This window comes from Callospermophilus lateralis, chromosome 2 (assembly GCF_048772815.1).
Source record: "Callospermophilus lateralis isolate mCalLat2 chromosome 2, mCalLat2.hap1, whole genome shotgun sequence".
Taxonomy (NCBI): Eukaryota; Metazoa; Chordata; class Mammalia; order Rodentia; family Sciuridae; genus Callospermophilus; species Callospermophilus lateralis.
The window spans coordinates 3654676-3674567 of record NC_135306.1 but is presented as its reverse complement, the minus strand read 5'-3'; the positions used below and the strand labels follow the sequence as shown (position 1 = coordinate 3674567).

The 19892-nt window shown below is 62.1% G+C and overlaps 1 protein-coding gene across 1 annotated transcript in view; it reads left to right on the top strand.

The window, feature by feature from the left end:
• The window catches only part of Adamtsl2 (ADAMTS like 2), a 30037-nt gene extending 11006 nt beyond the window's left edge, over positions 1-19031 (top strand). The window contains exons 9-18 of the mRNA XM_076844970.2: positions 3745-4060; positions 5039-5411; positions 9961-10058; positions 12660-12786; positions 13781-13994; positions 14078-14233; positions 14801-14971; positions 15626-15802; positions 18192-18336; positions 18892-19031. Of these exons, the coding sequence (XP_076701085.1) occupies positions 3745-4060; positions 5039-5411; positions 9961-10058; positions 12660-12786; positions 13781-13994; positions 14078-14233; positions 14801-14971; positions 15626-15802; positions 18192-18336; positions 18892-19031 (1917 nt within the window). The remainder of the gene's footprint in view (positions 1-3744; positions 4061-5038; positions 5412-9960; positions 10059-12659; positions 12787-13780; positions 13995-14077; positions 14234-14800; positions 14972-15625; positions 15803-18191; positions 18337-18891) is intronic.
• Positions 19032-19892: the final 861 nt, after the last annotated feature.

The following is a 19892-nucleotide window of genomic DNA, read 5'->3' as shown; positions in this document are numbered from 1 at the left end:
CCGCTGGGAGTGCCAGCCCTGCTGCTTCTGCCTCCTGTGTCATCAGCCATGGAGTCCACCTACTGGGACCACGTGCCATGTCACAGATGTAGCCGTGGCAAGGGGCCTGTCACTGTGCCTCCTTTGTGGCCCTTGCTTTGCCATGGAGCAGATCCCCTGCCCATGTCAGTGTCTGCGTCAACCTATCTCGTGTCAAAACCTCTGTGAGCCCCCGGGGAGCCCTGTGAGGGCAGCCAGCTTGCCCCCCAGCAGCTGAGTGGCCAGCTCTGTGCTGGTTTCAGCAGGCTGTGCTCTGGCAGAGGAAGTGGCTGAGTACCCTTGGCCATGCACACCCTTGGTCATGCGTGATTTCCACCCTGTGTAACCAGGAAAGCCATTCTACTCGGTCCGCAGCTGCTCAGCAGCTCTTACACGTCAGCGGTGTCCCCGTGTGCTAAGCACTAATGAACAGGAGTGCACCAGGAAGTCCCCTGGCCTTTTCCCTCCAGGCTGCTGACCAGTCAGCCAAGCTCTCCACATGGCCCATGATGCTGGCCTTCCTGCTCACAGGCCATGCTCCTAGTCAGCCTGTGTTTCTTGGTGGTCAAGTCGTCCTGCCAGGAGGGTTTCCTACACCCCTGAGGGACAGTTCAGTGAATCGGATCCTCACCCTGCGCTGGCTTCTCCACACCAAGTTCAGGCACTTCCTGCCCCCCACTTGGTAGCCAGGGTACCTCCTGCAGTCCCCGAGAGCTCAGAGTTGTGCTGCTGCAGGAGTCTTGGTTGGTGGCTGTCTGGGACACTGCCAGTGCAGCCTGGATCGTGGCTGTGGCACAGCTGTCCCATGAGGACTATGGAGTTGAGAGAACTCACGGCCTGACTTTCTTCTCTGGCTGCCTGGCTGCCTGTGGCCGCAGGGGTCCAGCCCCAAGGCTGGCGGGTGTTTAAATGAGAAGATGGCATGGCTGGCTCCTGAACCCCAGGGTCTATGCCATGATGTCCCCCTGGGCTTGCCAGAACCGCCACATGACATTGCTTCCCACACACCTCTGTTCCCCTGGGGTCTGCCAGTTCCTGTGGCCCAAGTGGCCAGCTGTGTGCGTCACAGCCTGGACCTGCCTCAGAGCCCTCTGTGCTTAGCACGCCACTCAGTGCTCTCTCCTTCTCTCCCTTTCTCCCTCTCTCCTTCTTTCTCTCCATCCCCTCTCTCTCCCTCTCTCCTCCTGTTTCCCTCTCCCTCTCTCCCTCTCTCCCTCTCTCCCTCTCCCTCTCTCCCTCTCTCTCCTTCTCTCTCTCCTCTCTCTCCTTCTCTCCCTCTCCCTCTCCCTCTCCCTCAGTACTGGGGATTGAACCCAGGGATGCTTTACCACTGAGCCACATCCCCAGACCTTTTTCTTTTTTATTTTGTGACAGGGTCTCACTACGTTGCTTAGGGCCTCTCTCAGTGGCTGAGGCTGGCCTGAAACCCGCAATCCTCCAGCCTCAGCCTCCTAGGTGACTTGGATTACAGGCTCGGGCCACTGTGCCCGGCGAGTTGGCAGCTATGTTGCCAGTGGGTGGGCTGGACTGACGGTCCTGGATGAGGAAGAGACCCTCCCCAGGATTCTTCCTGTGTTCTGGTGACAGACAGGCTGTCCACAGGACTCTGCACAGGTGGACGGGCTCCCAGCCCTGCACCCTTGGGTCCTGAGGCTGGCACTGCCCTGTGGCCTGCCGTAGGCCGTGGCGCTGTCTTGGACGGGGTTGGACAGAGTCTTGTGCTTACCTTCTGCACCATGGCTCTCACCCCACGAGTCAGGGACCCATTGGGAGGTCCCCCCAATGGTGACCCACTGGGGAAAGGGGAGCCTGAGACCTGAGCCACACTCCAGTTGTTTCCACCACGAGCTTGCACAGTCCAGGAGTGACGGTGCCCCGAGTCCCTAGTTGGTGTCCCTAGTTGGTGATGGCAACTGGGACCCTGGTTCCAGCATGTGGACCCACCTCTGCAGGGAAGTCAACCTGGTAAACGGTTTCGACCTTTGGGGAGGAAGCGGGGTCATCCCCGCACAGCCTTTGGGTTCCTCCTGGGGCCGGGCTGTGCGCCCACTTGGATATTCTGGCTGAGAACTGGCTCAGGGAGCAGGGCAGGAGCCTGGCACTCCTTGGGGCAGTGCCCCGCCCACCACGCCTGAGTTCCTTGGTGGACAGATTGCACTGGGCCTTTTCTGTCCCCTGGTCTTTCTCTAAGGGGCCCTTTTTCCTCTTAGCCATGCACAAAGGTCTCTGTGGACCAGGCCCCCACCAACTGCCTTGACCATTTCAGGATCCAGTCACTCCATGGCAGCTGGGGATGTAAGAGCATCTCCTGCCACCAGCATCTTCCTGGCCTGGGAGACACCGCACTGTCTCTCCAAGGGATGCTGGAATCATTTTCCACTGTGTTTCTTTTCACTCCTATGAATAGAGTGTCCTCAGGCCTTCCAGCAGAAGCTGGTCACCTGGTGTGTTGACCAGCCTCTTCCCTGATCTGCCACAGCTGGGGGCACTTGCTCTTCACTGTGGGGGCCACGAGGTAGCATGTCCGCCCTTCTCCCTCATGGGTGCTAGCGGGCACCCCCTCTGGTATGAGTGCCCCCCAGCTCCTGTGCTGGCTTTGAGAGTCTGTGAGTGACGTCCCTTCTCTTGGACTTCCCTAGGGGAGTGGATGGGGATTGACCTCAGCTGTTGGTCTGGTGGTCAGGAGAGGGGAGGCTGGGCCAGTTCCTGGGGGCCCAAGGACGGTGTCGTCACTCAGAGGGAGCCCCAGATTTCACAGGGTGGACGGGCCTCTCTGGCCCGAAGATTCAAGGAAGTCCACGTTTTCAGGCACTTGGGTCAGCCCCCACACCCACGTCCTGCGGTCCTCTCCCAGCCTGACCGCGCCCTAGGTGTAGTGGAAGGCAGGGTGAGAAGGCAGCCTCTGGTTCTCTGGCCTCCTCCACCTTCTCTGCCCTGCAGCTGCAGGAAGTGAAGGCTCTCTCGTGGTGTCCACGCGTGGCCCTAGAGGGTGGGATTCGGCTGCCCCAGCCAACTCCCAAAACCTCCCGACGTTGCCCACAGCGTGTCTTCTCCTGTGGGGGCCCTCTCACCAGGTACGGCTGCCTCCGTGCTCCGTGCCCCCCACCTCGGGCAGGCCTGTGGCCCTGGTGGCCAGGTGATGCTGCTCCTAAATCCATTTCCAAGGACCACTCCTGGGTTTCAGGGAGGAGCCTCTGGACAGAGGCTGTGGAGACCCTCCTGGGGAGGGGCTGCAGGAGCCCCTGGTGGGGGGGGCGGAGCTGCCTCCAGTTTCCACGGAGGTCTCACCTGCCTGCAGGAAGCTCTGCACTCCTCTGGCCCCCCAAGGCTGTCCAAAATTGGGGAGAGACTGGGTCTTTGCGTCCTCCGTGGGCCTGCTCCGGGGGCCCTGGGGAGAAGGCCTGTGGGAGTATTGCTCCAGATCTCTGTTCCATGGTGACGATAAAGTGCAGGTTGGGCTGTAGTTGGCTTCAATACCTAAAGATTCTAGACATGGACATTGGCCATCACCAAGGTGGACAGCACCCAATGCCCCTGCCTTGATGTGCCCTGTTCATGGTCCTCGGACAGTGCTGCCCCCAGGCCTTGGGGAAGGCAGCATTCTTGGGTCAACCTCGATTCCCTGGGTGGGACTCAGCCGGGGGCCAGGGCAACTGGGTCCTGAAGGGTATGTGGCGAAGGGCTGGGGGGGCGGAGAAGGAGCTGGGTCCGCTTCTCCCTTCCCAGGTGTGGAATCAGAACGGCAAGAGCCCCTCCATCACCTTCGAGTACACGCTGCTGCAGCCGCATGCACACAGCCTGCAGCGGCCCCTCTACTTCACCTTCCCCGAGCCTGCCTCGGCCAGCGCGGAGAGCCAGGAGCTGGGCGCCGGGCTGCTGGGCTTCATGCGACACAACGGCTCACTCTACGGCCAGGCCTCCTCGGAGCGGCTGGGCCTGGAGGTGGAGCTGGGCCTGCGCAGGGGCCAGGAGACCAACGAGGTGTGCGAGCCGGCCAGCGGCGGGACCTGCGAGGGGCCCCTGAGGGGCAAGGGCTTCCAAGGTAACAAGGGAGAATGTGGGTCGGGTCCCTGGGGACAGTCTCTGGGTCAGGGCCCTTCACCCCTGTGAGGCCTGCTGAGGAGAGTCAGGGTGCTCACACACCCTCTCTGGGCCGGCCCAGTGCCGAAGACTCTCCCTGTCCTGCTCCCGCACGTTCTTCCAGTAGCCAGTCTTTCCTTGGGAGGAACGACTCGGCAGGCTCTCAGATTCCCAGATCCTTTAGTCCTTCACATAGAATCGCGTGCACTGGGAGTGCTGTGGGTGCTCTGGGTGAGACGGTGCAGGCACCATGTTAGCAGGGGCCACTCTGTGCCAAGAAAGCATTCATCCCTCTTCGTGCAGAAGCCGTGTCCTCCCAAGGAGTTTTGATCCATGGTTTATTGAATCTAAGGACATGGGACCACAGATGCTGGCCGTAGGTCCATGGTCGTGAGGGTCTGACAGAGGAGGACACTGAGGCTCAGGGAGAGGAAGTGCCCTGGCCCAGTCCGGCACCCACCCACCCTGCAGGAGTTGGGAGTCAGGCTCGGCCAGCCTGCCTCGCGGCTCACGAGGCGAGCTCTGGGCTCATCTGTGCACATCCCGCGGGCAGCCGTGGCTGGCGGGCACTTCTCGCCTGGGGCTGCAGCCCTCTCTCCCCTCTGCCTGGGTTTTTACTCGGCCATCTCCTTGGGATCTCTGTGTCTCTGTGTGGCGAGGTCTCACCCCAGATGCCTTCAAAGGGGACCCTTACACCAACAAGGACACTCTTTCCAAGCCAAATCACATGCTGAGGGTCCAGATGGGCTGGACCTTGAGGGACCCTCTCCAACCCGCTGTGGAGGCCTCTCTGTAGAGATGACCTTGGCCTTCTGGGCATGTCCTAGCCCCCTTGGCCAGGGAGGGGCCCTCTGACATAAATCGTCTTGTGTGTAGGATTTATAAGGATGGCCTGGCAGTCAAGATTAAACTCCTAGACCGCCTGTCTCTCTCTCTTCAGACCATAACGCCACAGGGACAGCTCTCTTGGGCGACAACGATGACCAAGAGGTAGACACCCATTTTACCCCCCGGGAGTTCCTCTCTGCCAATGCCATCTCCGACCAGCTCCTGGGCACAGGCTCTGACTCTAAGGAGTTCGCCCTCAATGAGACCATGAACAGCATCTTTGCCCAGGGCGGCCCTCGGAGCCCCGCTGCTGACAGCCTCTATGTGGACTATGAGGAGAACGAGGGGGCTGCTCCCTTCCTGGTCAATGGGTCCTACTTGGAGCTGAGCAGTGACAGGCTCTCCAACACCTCCTCGGAGGCCCCGTTCCCCAACGCCAGTGCCAGCCTCCCCGCCATGGCCGGGAACAGGACCCACAAGGCTAGGTAGGCGGCATGTCCCCTGCCCTGTCCAGGGCCCTCTGGGGTGGAGTCACCACAGGGGGCTGACCCAAGGGCTGGTGACGTGGAGGGTAAGTGGGAGAGAGCACCCCTTCCCAAGGTCCTGGAAGGCCACCCTGTGGATCTCAGCATGAGCTCAGAGGCCTGGGCTGTGTGTCCTCCCCTAAAGTTAGGGCCCTGGGTCAGGTGTCCCTGGCAATGGCTGCCCAGGTGTCCCCAGCCCTGACTCCAATCCATGCCACTGACACTGGGGGAAGGAGGCTGGCAGTCCTGAGCCTGCCCCTGAGCCAGCGAAGGGGCCCAGTGTCCATACACAGGGGAATATGCAGTGGCCACCCCACCCTTAGCCTGAGGCTCCTGGGGCTCGGAGAGGGCAGTGACACCTTCACTGAGCGCCTGGGGTCTGGACAGTCACGGAACACAGGCTGTCAGACACGAGCAGGTTCCAGGCCGCCCCGAACACGGAGCCTCCACTCAACCTCCACCGCAGCCAGAGAGAAGGTGGGGTGCCCAGGGGCTCCTCAACCAAGGAGCAGACCTGGAATCAGGGATTAGGATGGGCTGGAGCTGCAGCTGCCATGGACCTAGCCCAGAGTCCAGCCATGGCTGGGGACACCTGGGAAATCAAGGCTGGGGATGCCTGGGCAGCCACAGGTGGGGACAGTGGGCAGCCATGGCTGGGGACGCTTGAGCAGTCAGGGCTGGGGACACCTGGACAGTCAGGGCTGGGGACTCCTGGACAGTCAGGGCTGGGGACTCCTGGACAGTCAGGGCTGGGGACTCCTGGACAGTCAGGGCTGGGGACACCTGGACAGTCAGGGCTGGGGACTCCTGGACAGTCAGGGCTGGGGACTCCTGGACATCAGGGCTGGGCCTGGAGGGCCGTGAGAATGGAGCCTCTCTGTGTCAGAGTTGACGGGAGCAGGTAGCCCAGCTCTGCAGTCAGTGCTAAGGACAGACCCTAGTGACAAGCCTCTGGACCGAAGTGGCCACCCTCCAGGTGCAGGGCTTCCCAGAACCCCCGGTGGGCAGTAGGGCTGGTGTCAGCCTCTGGAGCCAGGCACAGCAGCCCGGGGCAGCAGGGACGGGATGTCGGCTGAGCCGCTGGCTTTCATTCTGTTTTCTGGTGGCCCACCCAAACCCCAACTTCAGAGCCCCGCCCCCAAGTCCTGTGGTGCTGAGGTCAGGGTCCTTGAAACTGGGGAACTGGGTTTGTGGGAGATTTGGGGTCACTTTTGGGTGATGGGGTTTGAGCTACTCCTCACCCATCTGCAGGGTGGCAGAACGAGCCTCCCAGGAGCCAGGGGCTCTGGGTGTTGTCTCCTCGAACTGAGACACCCTGGGCATGGCCGGTGGACTCTGGGGGGTTCCTTTTTTTTGGTGTGGGGCCTGCTCTTGCCCCTCCTCCCATCCGGCCACACAGGGCTGCCTGCTCACCTTGACCCTGCACCCTCACAGTTTCCGTGGCCTGGGCCTCTGCCCACTCAGCAGGACCTGGTGATCGATAGGGAGTGATAGATTTTGCCTTGGGGGTGCAGGATCTGAGTCCAACCAGAGTCGGAAGGCACCTGCCTGTGTGACCCGGCCTGTCCCTCCGCACTGCCAGCCCTGTCTCAGGCCAGGTCCCCCTCCCCTCCCAGAGCGCGCAGTGATCACGGCGTCTCTGCGGTGAAGCACAGAGAGGTTACTGGTAATGAATGGAGCCTCAAGGTGGAGGGACCTCCAAGATGTGTGGCTCAGGACTGTGAAGGTGGCCAGCTGTCTGGTGCCCAAGCCCTCTGAGCAGGTTTATCAGGAGGGAACAGAGACCCTCTCTTTAATTCGGCTTACGCCTCAGGAAATCTCAGGAAATGCAGGCACCATGTGGCCCAGACAGAGGGGCAGAGCAGGCCGCGGGAGCTGGACGTGTCCCTGCCCTGCCCTGGACCTCAGTTTCCCACTCTCTCTGAGGGGCTTGTCAGGGGTCCCTGCTGCGGCGGGCAGTCCTCCCAGGCCGCTCCCAGCCCAGCTTCTGAAGCCTCAACATCTCAGAGATCCTCTGCTGCTGCCTGTGAGTCTCACCAGCCCCTCAGCCGCTCGGGAGGAGTGGATGCCCGGCGCCTGTTGATAAAATGGGTTGTCAGCACTCAGAAGGCCCCAGTCAGTGAGATGTGACCGCTCCCCCGACTGGGCTGCCATCAAAGGATGCTACCGGTGGGGTCCAAAGATGGTCTGGGGAGATAAAGGGCCAGGGAGGCCAGGGGGAAACTACCAGGCCAAAATAGCCGTCTAGGCGGGTTGTGCAAACACAGGAAGTGGTGTCTGCTCAGGAGATCAAAGGGCAGCCCAGAGAGGAAGGGCTATTTTCATCTTCTCAGAAATGCCTCAGACAATCAAGGGAGGGCCTGTCACCAGACTTGCCTGGGGAAGAAGCGTCGGTGCCACAGAGGCACACGCCTCCCTCTCTGAAGCCTGGGGGGAGAAAGGAAGAGAGAAACTTGTGGCTTATTTATAAACACACGCGGTCACTTCAGAGCTTCTGCTGCTGGGTTGTAGGAGCCTGTGTCCTGCCAGGCGGGCTGGCAGGAGCCCCTCTCAGGAGACGGGCAGCACCCGCTTTGGGACGGAGGGAGGGAGGTGGGCGGCTCAGTGACTTCCGGGGTGCTTGCTTCTTGGTGCTGCTTCCCATAAGGGAATCTGTTAGTGTCGCCCTGTTGTGCCAATATATGCAGGGTTGGTTCCAGAGCGGCATATGCTCTGGCCCACGCCTGCACGTGCTGGCGAGAGTGGTGTGTGGGCAGCCCTCCACGAGTACCTTTGCGACTTCCAATCCAGAGGGTTATTTTGAACCTGTGGCTGTCTCTTGAGTCAGGTGTGAGTCACACTGTGCGCTGGCTGTAGCTCATGTGATTGGACAGAGATGGCAGGCTCCCCCAGGAGGGGCTGGGGCAGGGACTGCATCTTCTCATCTCCTTTTGTTCTTGGGCAGAGCTGAAAACTGTTGAAAGCAGGGTGGGGGACCCACCAGCACAGCTCCAAGTGTCCTGAGCCCAGCATCAGGGACCAGTTTACCCGGGTTCCCCTCTCCTGGGAGGATCGCCCTCTGCGAGCAGCTCTAAGCAGATCCCGCTGGTCCCTTGTTCTGAGGTTTTGGGGTCTTAGACACCCCCCTCCCCTTTTAAAGTTTTCTCTACTTTGTAAGAAGAGGGAGGGGAGAGGCTCCCTTCTCCCTGGAACCTGGGCAAGGCTGAACAGACCGGAGGCTGGAGCCCGGGGAGGCCCTGGCCTCACTGCCTGGCCTGCTCCTCCTGGGGCCCTCTTGGAGCCACATCATCTGGTTCGCCATGGAGCCCACCCTGGTAGGCCATTTCCTGGGTTCTCAGTGCCATGCCTGCCAGGCGATGTTCACCCCAAAGCTCCGCTGGAGCTGGGGTCCTCCTGGGGAGCATGAACCAACCCAAGCAAAGCAGAAGAGCTCCTCACAGCCTCGGCTAGCAGCTCCGTGCAGCCAAGCCTGTCTCGTCCCAGAATCGACCAGCAAGCCCTCAGAACACGATGCCCATGACACTTGGCCTGACCACCAAGGTGACATGGACCCGGAAAGAAGTGGCCCCAGTTTAAGCCTCGTGTAGGGTGTTAGCCAGATCCTCTTTAGCCAGCCCAGCCGGGCCTGAGGGAAGTGGATTGGGCCTGCAGCCGTGTCCAGAGGGGAGGTGAGGCCCAGGTGAGCTGCTGTCGGCTGGGCCCACACTACCTCCCCTGGCCCTGGGGCTGCAGGACTCCTTGGGCTGCCCTCCAGCTTGGGTGGCATGTCTTCCAGCAGACGTCCCGGGCTGAGGGAGCCGCCTCGACCCCCCTCCCCTGCTGGGCCTGCAGAGTGGGGGCCGAGGCCGACGCCGGGCGCACCGACGCTTGGGGAAGCCAACTCCTAACAATAGTTGGCTTCGGCCCCTGAGTTCTGGCCAAGAACTGTAGCTGGTGGCTGGCGGGGACCCAGCATGCCTCTTCCCGTTAGCAGGTCTGTGCCGCTGTCCCAGACACCCCACCCCCAACATGGGATGCGCCACTCCCCCGGCACAGCGGACTTCGAATTTTGATAATTGGAGTATTTGATAATTGGAGGCTGAATGGCTGGTGCTCCCCTACACTCAGAATCCCAGCTGAGGGAGCAGTAAGGAGAGGATTCTGGAACGTTCTCAGGACCTCAGGCCCCCTGGGGTGGGAAGAGGGAATCCGCTGGCTGTCGTGAGCAAGTACAGCAAGGTGCTTGCGGGAGGCACTGTCCCCCTCCCTCCAGCACTGCTGGAGGACTTCGGGGGTCCCTTCAGCCTGCTCAGAAGAGGTACTCAGATGGACAGAGGCCAGCATTGTCCACTCCTGAAGTGTGCCCCCCAGGGGCTTTGCCCATTCTGTTCTAGGAAGTGGGGGCCTGGCCCTCACGGGTGGGGATCCCTCCTGGGCCCAGAGCAGGGACGTTGTGAAGGATAATGCACCTCCTAGGAAAAGAGGTGCAGGGCGTCTGGCGTCCTCACGTCCCTGCCTGCCCTCATTTCAGGACCAGGCCCAAGGCACGCAAGCAAGGTGTGAGTCCGGCTGACATGTACCGCTGGAAGCTCTCCTCCCACGAGCCCTGCAGCGCCACCTGCACCACAGGTACTGGGAGCTGTTGGGCCTTGGGAGCTGGGTCCTGGGGTGTCCAGTAGAGCATCCTAGTTCCCATGGGCTGCTGGTCCTGGACCCCTCCCCACGGCTGCCAGTACTGTGTCCCTTCTCAGACAATCAGAGGCGGCCTCCAGGCCCAGGGTTTTGCTTTTGCTTATGGCAGATGGGGAAGGGCAAGACAAACCCTGCGGTCCACTACTGAGGGGCGGGTCAGAGTCCAGGACCTCTCAGCGGGGAGGGGCCAGGGCAGAGAGACCCTCCCCCTGGGGTTACCTGGTAGGACACTCCAATTAGAAAGTGTTGAGGGGGATCTGAAGCCACGCCTGTCAGGAGGTGTGGCAGCCACCTCCACACTGAGACGCTGGCCAGAGCTGCCCCTGTGGCCTGCTCTTTCCCTACCCGGGGGATGCTACGGGTTACAGTGGGACACAGGGCACTGGAGGGAGGGGGAATATGGTAGAGAGCAAGGGCCAGCTGGGGACGACTGTATCTAGGTTTGTGATGTCAAGTCTTGATTTAGAGGACACTCTGTGGCCCCTCAGGGGCGTGATGCTCCTGGTTTACCCAGCACCCCCAGCTGGCCAAGGCTTTGGGTGCCCACACTCCCTGGCCAGAGAGGACACCAGGCAGTCTGAGTCTGGCTGTGTCCCTGCTGCCCTGGTAGCATTTCAGGAGACAGCCCTTGAGTAGGAAGTTGTAGTGGACCACACCCTCGGTTCTGCCCACGCTGACCCTGCCTCTCTTGTGCTCCTCCCGCACCCGGGGGCCCCCTGCGCCTGCATCCTGGTGGAGCGTGGCACAGCATTTGAACCCGCTGTTGGCTGACCACATTGCTTCCTCTTCTGTGGCTGGAAATGAGATGTGTGCTTTATTTCACAAGTGGCTGTGGGGACCACTGGGAAATACGGGGCAACCCATCGTGGGCACAGCCAACCCACAGGAGCCCTTGCTGGTTGTGGCCATCACTGCCATCTGTCTGACCTGAGGCTGTGGCATCGAGTGAGCCCCACAGCAGTGGGTCCCTTGGTCTCAGCAGTGAGTCACAGGACTGCCCTCCTCATGGCGATCTGAGGGAGCTGGGCCAGAGGGGGTGTTGCCGCAGCACCCAGAAGCTGGGTGTTCTGGGCTCCTCCTCCTGGCCCCCTGCCTCAGGACTCCAGGGGTGCTGGGGCTGTGGAGATGGTTGGGAAGCATCTGGACACATCACTGTCTGGAGATGTGACATTGTGACATGTCATTAGGACAAGATGGTCTATGTAGCAAGAGTCCTGCTGGACAGTCCTGGATGGACAATGTCCCCAGGGAGAACATGACACCACCATCCCTCAATACCCAAAGAGTGACCAGGGAGGGGGATTGGGCCTGTTCTGTGTAGCTCAAGACGCGAAGCAGGACCCAGGGGACTGTCAGGGCAGGTCTGGCTCTGGGGGAAGGATGAGCTCTGTGTATACCTGTGCATCTGAGGCCATCCAGGAGTGGACAGAGACAGCCAGTTCCCTGTCACTGCGGGAGGCTCCTAGCTGGGCCCATGGCACTGGGCAGACTCGTCAGAGCTGGGGTGCCCTCTGTGAGTGGCTCCCTGCCTGGGTCTCCCACCCCCTCATGCTGCAGGCCCTCCCCCTCCTGTGCTTGCCTCTGATGCTCACAGCTGAGCTGTGCTGGAAACCCAGGCCGGGGTGTCCAGGGGTGGACCAGCCATGCAAGTGTCGGCAAGTGTCCCATGGCAGGTCATCGTGCAGAGCAGGCTCCCACCCCCGGCCAAGGTGTGCTGGGGACGGTGGCCCATCCTGTCTGCTCCCGCGCTGGGCTCCTGGCCTATGGCAGAGCCTGGAGGAGCTTTGCTCCTGGGACTGGTGTCATGAAGAGGTGTTCAGAAAATTCCCCAGGGATGAAGGGGAGGAAGTGGGAAGGGGCGCGGGGGCTGGGCTCCTCTGCCTGGGGACTGGCTTCCGGGAGGGCTGCCTCTCTCACCCAGCAGACCCCGCCCCACTCCACCTTCCCCCTGACTCTCCCTGGCTCCTTGGCAGGGGCTACCCCGTTGAGGGAGCTTGGGCCTTGTGCCAGGGTGGGCAGGAAGACGAGAAGAAGGCAGTGGAGGGTCTGGGACACCATTAGGTGAAGGTGGCCCTTTCCCTACGTCCCCATGGTGGGACCCAGAAAGATCTACATGAAGAGTGGTGATTAAGACAGCTCGAGAGCACCTTTGCTAAGGACTGGGCGTCTGCTCTCACCCCGAGGCGCTGGAGAGGACCTGAAGGTCAGGTTCCACGCTGTGGTCTGCCCGCGGGGTTAAAGCAGGAGGGCCAGCTGTGAGGCCAGCTGTGTGGCCAGCTGTGTGGCTGTGAGGGTGATCTGAGTTTGCTCAGAGGCAGGGTTCTCCACAGGTGAGCCGGCACCTGGCTAGATGGGGTGGGGCTGTGGAGGGACGAGAAGAGGGGGCCCTGGCCCTGGGCAGGGAGGGACACCTGGCCCCCAGCCTGCCCTGGAACTCTCAATGGTGCCGTGAGCCGGGAACTCTCATGGTCCCCAACCCAGGGGGCTCTCAGGCCCTCTGCCCACCACCTGCCCTCAAGCCCTTTCCCTGCCCGACAGGGGTCATGTCGACTTACGCCATGTGTGTCCGCTACGACGGGGTGGAGGTAGACGACAGCTACTGTGACGCCCTGACCCGACCCGAGCCTGTCCACGAGTTCTGCGCGGGGAGGGAGTGCCAGCCCAGGTGCCTGCGCGGGGCCCAGCGCACGTGTGCGCCACGCACTGCAGCCCTACCTGCCTCTGCCCGGAGCAGCAGTGGGACCCTGTGGGATGGAGGGCAGTGGGCTGGGGCCCCCTGCAGGAGGGGCAGAGCGAGGGCTGCTCTCTGCCGAAGGCTGAGGATGCTCCTCTGTGCTGCTGTTGCCGGGTGTCTTTGCCCCCAGGCCTATTAGGAACAGCTAGGAGTCTATAAGCCAAAAAGATTATTCCCAAAATAACAACTGGCTCTCCCCGAGATGCGGGCAGAGGCTGTCTTTCCAGCCCCAGGCCTCCTGTCCTGCCTTGTCGATACAGAGACGGAGCCCTAAGCACACCCTCTCCTGGTGACAACCAGTGTGGGAGCCAAGGTGCCGAGCGGTCACCCCTGGGAGGCCACACTCTTCTGGCCTGCTCTGTCCTGGGCATTTGCTCCTTCCTGGGAAGGGTGAAGACCCCGACTGTCCCAGAGTGGGCCTGTCCCCTCAGCCCTGAAGGCTTTGAACCTGTTATTCTAATCTTCCCAAGGACCCCAGCTCAGGTGGGAGGAGAGGAGGAGTCTGCTCCGCACCCTGGCTGGGCCTCCTTCTGCTCATTTCCACCTTTGCTTGTGGAGAACCAGAGTACCCAGGGGCCACCTGTGCCACCCACCTGTGCCACCCAGCAGTGTGGGGGCTTAGGGCTCCAGGTCCCAAGAGGGGTACAGCAGGCGGGGAGGGCGTCGGGAGCAGAGTGGGCCAGGGAACCAGGCTGCAGGCCTGCAGGTGAGGGCAGAGGAGGTGGCTGGGCCCTGCAGGTGGATCCTGCAGCACCCCACAGGCCTCCTGAGGACCCCTTCTCCATGGCCACAGCTCCACTGCCTCACCCCTTCCTGCCTGGCTGGGCTGTGACTGGCCTCAGCCTCCCCGGGGTGGAGCGGGAGGGGAGGGTGGGGCTGCAGGGCAGGGCTGAGGCTGGCCCCTGCCGCCCTCCCTCCGAGCCAGGTGGGAGACCAGCAGCTGGAGCGAGTGCTCGCGCACCTGTGGTGAGGGCTACCAGTTCCGCATCGTGCGCTGCTGGAAGATGCTGTCCCCGGGCTTCGACAGCTCGGTGTACAGCGACCTGTGCGAGGCCGCGGAGGCCGTGCGGCCCGAGGAGCGCAAGACGTGCCGCAACCCGGCCTGCGGGCCGCAGTGGGAGATGTCCGAGTGGTCCGAGGTGAGCGAGAGCGGAGGAACCGCGTGGCAGGGCGAGGCAGGCGGCCCGTATCCCCTCCACCCCTCACCCTGGCTTCCCCGCAGTGCACGGCCAAGTGTGGGGAGCGCAGTGTGGTGACCAGGGACATCCGCTGCTCCGAGGACGAGAAGCTGTGTGACCCCAGCACTCGGCCTGTGGGGGAGAAGAACTGCACGGGGCCCCCCTGCGACCGCCAGTGGACTGTCTCAGACTGGGGACCGGTGAGGGAAGGGCGGGGCAGGGAGGAGCCCGAGGCACTACCCTGCCACGCCTGAGTTTCCCATTTTCCTGGAGTGAAGATGTCCGTCACAAGGGACCAAAACCCTGTGCAAGAAGCGTGCCAAGAGCATGCTCCCTGTGCCCGTGTCCACCTCCGCCTCCTTCTCCCTGTCTCTGCCTCCTTCTCCCTTTTCTCTGTTTCTGCCTCCCTCTGTCTCTCCCGTCTCTGTGTCTCCTCTCTCTGTCTCTCTCTCTCTCTGTCTCTCTCTCTCTCTCTCTCTCTCTCTCTCTCCATCTGTCTTCTCTCTGGAACAGAGCTGCTCACATGATGGCCAGGGTCACTACTGGTGGGAGGGGCACACGTGACCTTTTGAGCTGTGCTTTTCTCTGTGTGTTTTGCATTGAACATGTTATTTCTGTAATTAGAACAGAAAATGTTATTTAAAAACTGGTTTCCAGGGCAACTGCTTCCCCATGCTGCCCTGGGAGCTGTTCTTCTCCCTTGGACGCGTGGGTTGGGGGCTTGTGGAGTATCCCTCTAACTCTGTCCCTGCTGTCCCCTCCCACAGTGTAGTGGAAGCTGTGGGCAGGGCCGCACAATCAGGCACGTGTACTGTAAGACCAGTGACGGACGGGTGGTCCCCGAATCTCAGTGCCAGATGGAGACCAAGCCCCTGGCCATCCACCCCTGTGGGGACAAGAACTGCCCGGCACACTGGCTGGCCCAGGACTGGGAGCGGGTGAGTGCCCTGGAGCCTGGGCGGCTCCTCAGGAGAGTGTGGGGCCAGAGAGAATTTGCCCAACGGTGGGAAGGACAGATTGGTCCAAATGAGGAATTAATTGCAAATTGTGAAGGTGTGATTCACTAAAGTTAATTATAAACACAAAAAGCCAAACAGGCAGGAAAACCCTTAGTGTTCTCCTGAATGCAGTGGGCACACCTCGGTGGTGTCTGCTTGGGCCCACATTCCTGGTGGGCAGGGGCGCGTGCCGCGGGCCCTCTGGTTTGACGTCCATCCTCACTGGCAGCCGTCACCCTCACCCTCTCAGATCAGTCACCCTGCATTGCTCTCAACCGCTTGCTTCGGCTGCTTACGATTAACCAGATAATCTTGGGCCAAGTTGTTTTCTGCTAAATTGATTTTGGCCACATCCTCCTTGGTCAAATTGCCATTAGCCAATTTGTTTCAAAACAGATGGTTTTGGGCGAAATTGCTTTTGATCAAATCTGTTAGGGCCAAATGGTTATGGAGCGGCGTTCTGGCCAATTTGCCTATTGATCCAGATATTCTCGGCCAAAGGCTCTTGACCAGACTTCTATCCCCGGAAGTTGCTGGGTGGATTGTCCTGGTGCTACTGGCCCCTGGCCGCTGACCTGTCCCTCTGGCCCTCAGTGCAACACCACCTGTGGGCGTGGTGTGAAGAGGCGGCTGGTCCTCTGCATGGAGCTGGCCAATGGGAAGCCGCAGACGCGTAGCGGCCCTGAGTGTGGGCTGGCCAGGAAGCCCCCTGAGGAGACCACCTGCTTTGAGAGGCCTTGCTTCAAGTGGTACACCAGCCCCTGGTCAGAGGTGAGCGCCTGTGGTCCCCTCCTGCCGCAGAGGTCCCTTCAGGGTTCTGTCCTTGGTAAGCCTCTCAGTGCACTAGAGCAGTGGGTGGAGGGCTGCCCCCTCCAGGAAGCCTGCCCTGATCTTGCCCCTGCTGGCCCTGCAGCGCTTGTCCAGGGCCTCAGGGGCCTGGTTGTTTTCCAGACTCACACTGTGGCCTTTAAGTGGTGACTGCGTCAGCATGTGGGCCTGACAGACCCCAGGGTGAGACGCAGCGAGGCAGGTTTGTGGGACTTGGGGTACACTAGATGGCAGACACTATGCCCACAGGGCAGGGCAGTGTCTCTCCTGGTGCCAGTGTCAGGCCTGGCCCTTGCATGATCCTGTGGACTCCTTGGTCCCCAGAACTCCCAGCCAGAGGGTGCTGGGCTGGCAGTGCCCTCACCGCAGGGTCCCCGGGCCTGGGGGCAGCGTAGGCCCAGGGCAGCCTGAGGTCTCCTCCCTCCCAGACACCCCTGAGGAGGGCTCTTTTCCATTTCTCAGAGGAAGAATTAGGAGTTCGGCGAGCTGTCCAGCTTCCTGAAGGCCCCACAGTTATTGGGAGGCCCTAGGGAACATGGGAGCCCTGGGCCCAACCCAGGGGGTGTGGAGAATTTGCAAAGGGAAGGAGTCCCCAAGCCAGCCCATCCCGTCTCCCAGAAGAGGAACCCCCTCGGGGTCAAGCACCCTGGTTAGCCGGGGCAGCGGCTGTCCCTGGTGGGTGAGGCAGGGCAAGTGCACCTCCGCTGTCCCGCATCCTCCCGGGAGGCTGCTGGCAGTGTCCAGAGCCCAGGCCTTGCCAGCGCTCCGAGTCTTTCTTACACCACAGCCAGCCTTGTCCCGACGTCCGCTCTCATTAACTCACCTGGAAGTCCGCGGGTGCTGTGTCCCTAGCGCCTGCAGTGAGGCCACAGGCTCCCAGAGGGGCCCACAGGGAGGCCCAGAGCCAGCTTTGAGAATCACTGGGCGGGGTCCAGAGCTGCCTGTGGCCTTAGTTTCCACTCAGGCCAACTCTGAGAGCTTAGGGACAGTAAAGAGGTATCCGAGGGGACTTGGAGCTCAGGACCTTCCCTGAGAGTTTCATAGTATGTCCCAGACACCAACACGGAGGCCACCGGGGCCTGGGCCGCTGGGACCAGTGGGTGACAGGGGCCTGGAGGTGGATTCCCAGGAGTGCAGCCACTCTTCGGAGCACAGGGCTGGGACCCCCAACCCCACGCAGCAGACCCTGCCTTGCACGAGTCCTCTGCTTCCTGCACCACAGGGACTTGCTCCCCCAGCAAGAGGGGAGAGACTGCGGCAGGGCTGGGGCTTCCGGGAGGAGGCGTGGGCAGAGCCAGGCAGAGGGCTGAGGAGATGCAGGGTCCCGGCCAGGCCCGGGGTGGGGGGAGGAGGAGGAGGGGAGGGGCAGGGGAGGCCTTCTGGGGCTGGGGTCCCAGGGAGCCATGCAGACAGATGAATTCTGGGAGGACCGTGGGCCTCTGGGGGCAGGTGCCTAGCAGGCGTTGCTGGCAGGTGGGCTAGGAGGGAGCCGGCCCGGGAGCAGCGGAGGAGGAGCGCCTCCCTGTTCCCCAAGGCCGGGGCGGGGCGAGGGGGCTGGTGCAGATGGCCGTGGGTGTGTGGCCTGTCGTCCCTGCGCGGCTGCCTGCCACCATGTCAGGCACTGCTTTAGGGTTTGTTCCTCAGCTGCCCCATCCCACCCTCTCCCCAGGGACAGGGGGCCGGCGCCGGCAGCCCTCCCGTCTCCCGGGGCATGTCCACAGGCTTCCCTGGGTGCCCGCCAAAGGTGCATTGTCCTCTGGCCGTGATGCCAAGCCAGCCGTCTCTCACCTCCAGCTGAGCCAGTCCCCAGGCTGGGTGGGCAGCCGGCGGGCAGCCTCCTGCCAAGTCCTCCCCGTTCTCTCTGTGCCTTTGGAAAGAAAACTGGAGGGAGGGCAGGGCAGAGGCGCCCACCCACTGCAGGGAGCCCAGGCCCAGGTCCCAGGCTCGCTTGGGTGGTGTGGGGTCACCCATATCAGGAAGCCTCCGCCTGTAGGACCGTGGCAGGAGGATGGTAGCTTAGCGTACCCAGGGGACATCTGGACAGGGATCCAGCGTGGGGGCAGTGGCTTCAAAGACATGTTGGGTTGGCCATAGTAAGTTGTCGGTGTTAGAGGCCCAGGACAGCAGGCACCCGCCGAAGGGGGAAGGGCCGACCCAGGGCCACCCACACAGTGCCTGGGGAAATGGTGGAGCTGGGGTGAGAATCCTAGTCTCCTCACCTCCCACTCAGCCCGGCCGCAGGGTCTAGGCTCCAGAGAGCTCCCTGTGCCCCGTGTGGGCAGCGGGTGGCGTCGGAGAGGCTCTGCCACGCCATTGGGCTCTCCCATGTCAGTGCACCAAGACCTGCGGCGTGGGCGTGAGGATGCGAGACGTGAAGTGCTACCAGGGGACCGACATCGTCCGCGGATGTGACCCGCTGGTGAAGCCCGTGGGCAGGCAAGCCTGTGACCTTCAGCCCTGCCCCACAGAGCCCCCAGGTGAGAGGGGCACCCGAGGGCAGGGCTTCCCAGGGGCCTGTGGCCAGAGCCAGGGCCTGTGGGACAGGCAGGTGGGAGGGCACCCGGAGCCCTGGACCAGGATTCTGGTGCTGCCCTGGCTGTGGGGAGAAGGGGCCAGGCAGGGCCTCTGGTTGGGTCCTGGCAGGTGGACAAGGGCTCTGGGATGGCAGCGGCAGAGGCAGGTGGCGATTCTGCTTTGGCTTCTCAAGTTGGGAGGGGGCAACTGTGGGCTCCAGGGGATGTTCAGGATGTCCAGGGGACAATGTCTTCCTCAAATCCTGGCCCTTGAGGTGTCACCTCTCCCAGTGACAGATCAAGCCTCTCGGTGGCTCCAGGACTGGCTGGAGGGTGCGGGGTGGGAAAGAGGTGGCAGAGACCTGCAGGGGACATCCATCATGGCTGAAACCACAGGTTCCTATTGCCCAGAGGGCAAAGCCCTTGCCCCCGAGAAGAGACTGTGGGGGGCCCTGCATTTTTGCCTCTTGGCCTCCTCCCAACACCCTGCCCCATCACCCTGTCCCATCACTTCCTCAGATGACAGCTGCCAGGACCAGCCGGGCACCAACTGCGCTCTGGCCATCAGGGTGAACCTCTGCGGCCACTGGTACTACAGCAAGGCCTGCTGCCGCTCCTGCCGGACCCCCACTCCCAGGCCTGGCCCTGCAGCCCCTTGAGACTCGGGTGCCTGCCCTGAGCTTATGTGGCTCTGCGGCCCCTCCCTGGACACTCGTCCTGTAGGCCCCCCGGGTGTGAAGGCCTGAGGCGGAGCCTCGGCTGATCCTCGGCTGATCCTCAGCAGACTTCCATGGCCTGTGCATCACTGCTCTGCCAGCCCTGGGACAGCCTCCAGCACCCACCAATCCCTCCCCAGAGCTGCCCCGGCTGTGGGGACTGTACCTGGAGCCAGAGGGTCCTGTGTTGGTGGCTGCCACCTCCACCCCCCAGCAGCCCCAGAAATATGGGGCCCAGAGTCCAAAGCCCAGCATGGAGGTGAGACCTGCCCTTGGCCCAGGTTCTGTCTGCAGAGGTGCAGCCATTCCAAGGTGACTTGCCAGGGCAGCCAAGGGACACAGACCATCAGTCCCTGGAGGTACTGAGGCATGCTCCTTCCAGGGGACCCCATCCCACGACCTAGTGTTAGCTCCACCTGCCCTGCAGGAGCTGTGCTCAGAGGGGCATGCACTTTATGCCCCTGAAGAGGCCCTTTCTCATGGTGCACTGGGCATGGACAGCCGGGTGTCCTGTATCCTTGTCAGTACTCATCGGCGTATGTTAATAAAGTGGCCGTATTTATGGTGGCATTTCGTGATCTCAGTTGCTTCTGGCAGGAAGACTGGCAGGCACAGGGGCTGAGAGCCAGGGTGAGCCATGTGGGGATTCTGGCTCAGCAGAGGGTGTGCAGTCAGGCGGCTGCAGTAGTGAGGTGTGCAAGCAGTCAGGAAGCACAAAGGGAACAGGGGGCCAGGGAGCGACGTCGGGGCTCAGTGCTGGCTTCAAGCCTGCTGTCAACTGGCGTGTGTCCCCTCATGGAGCCT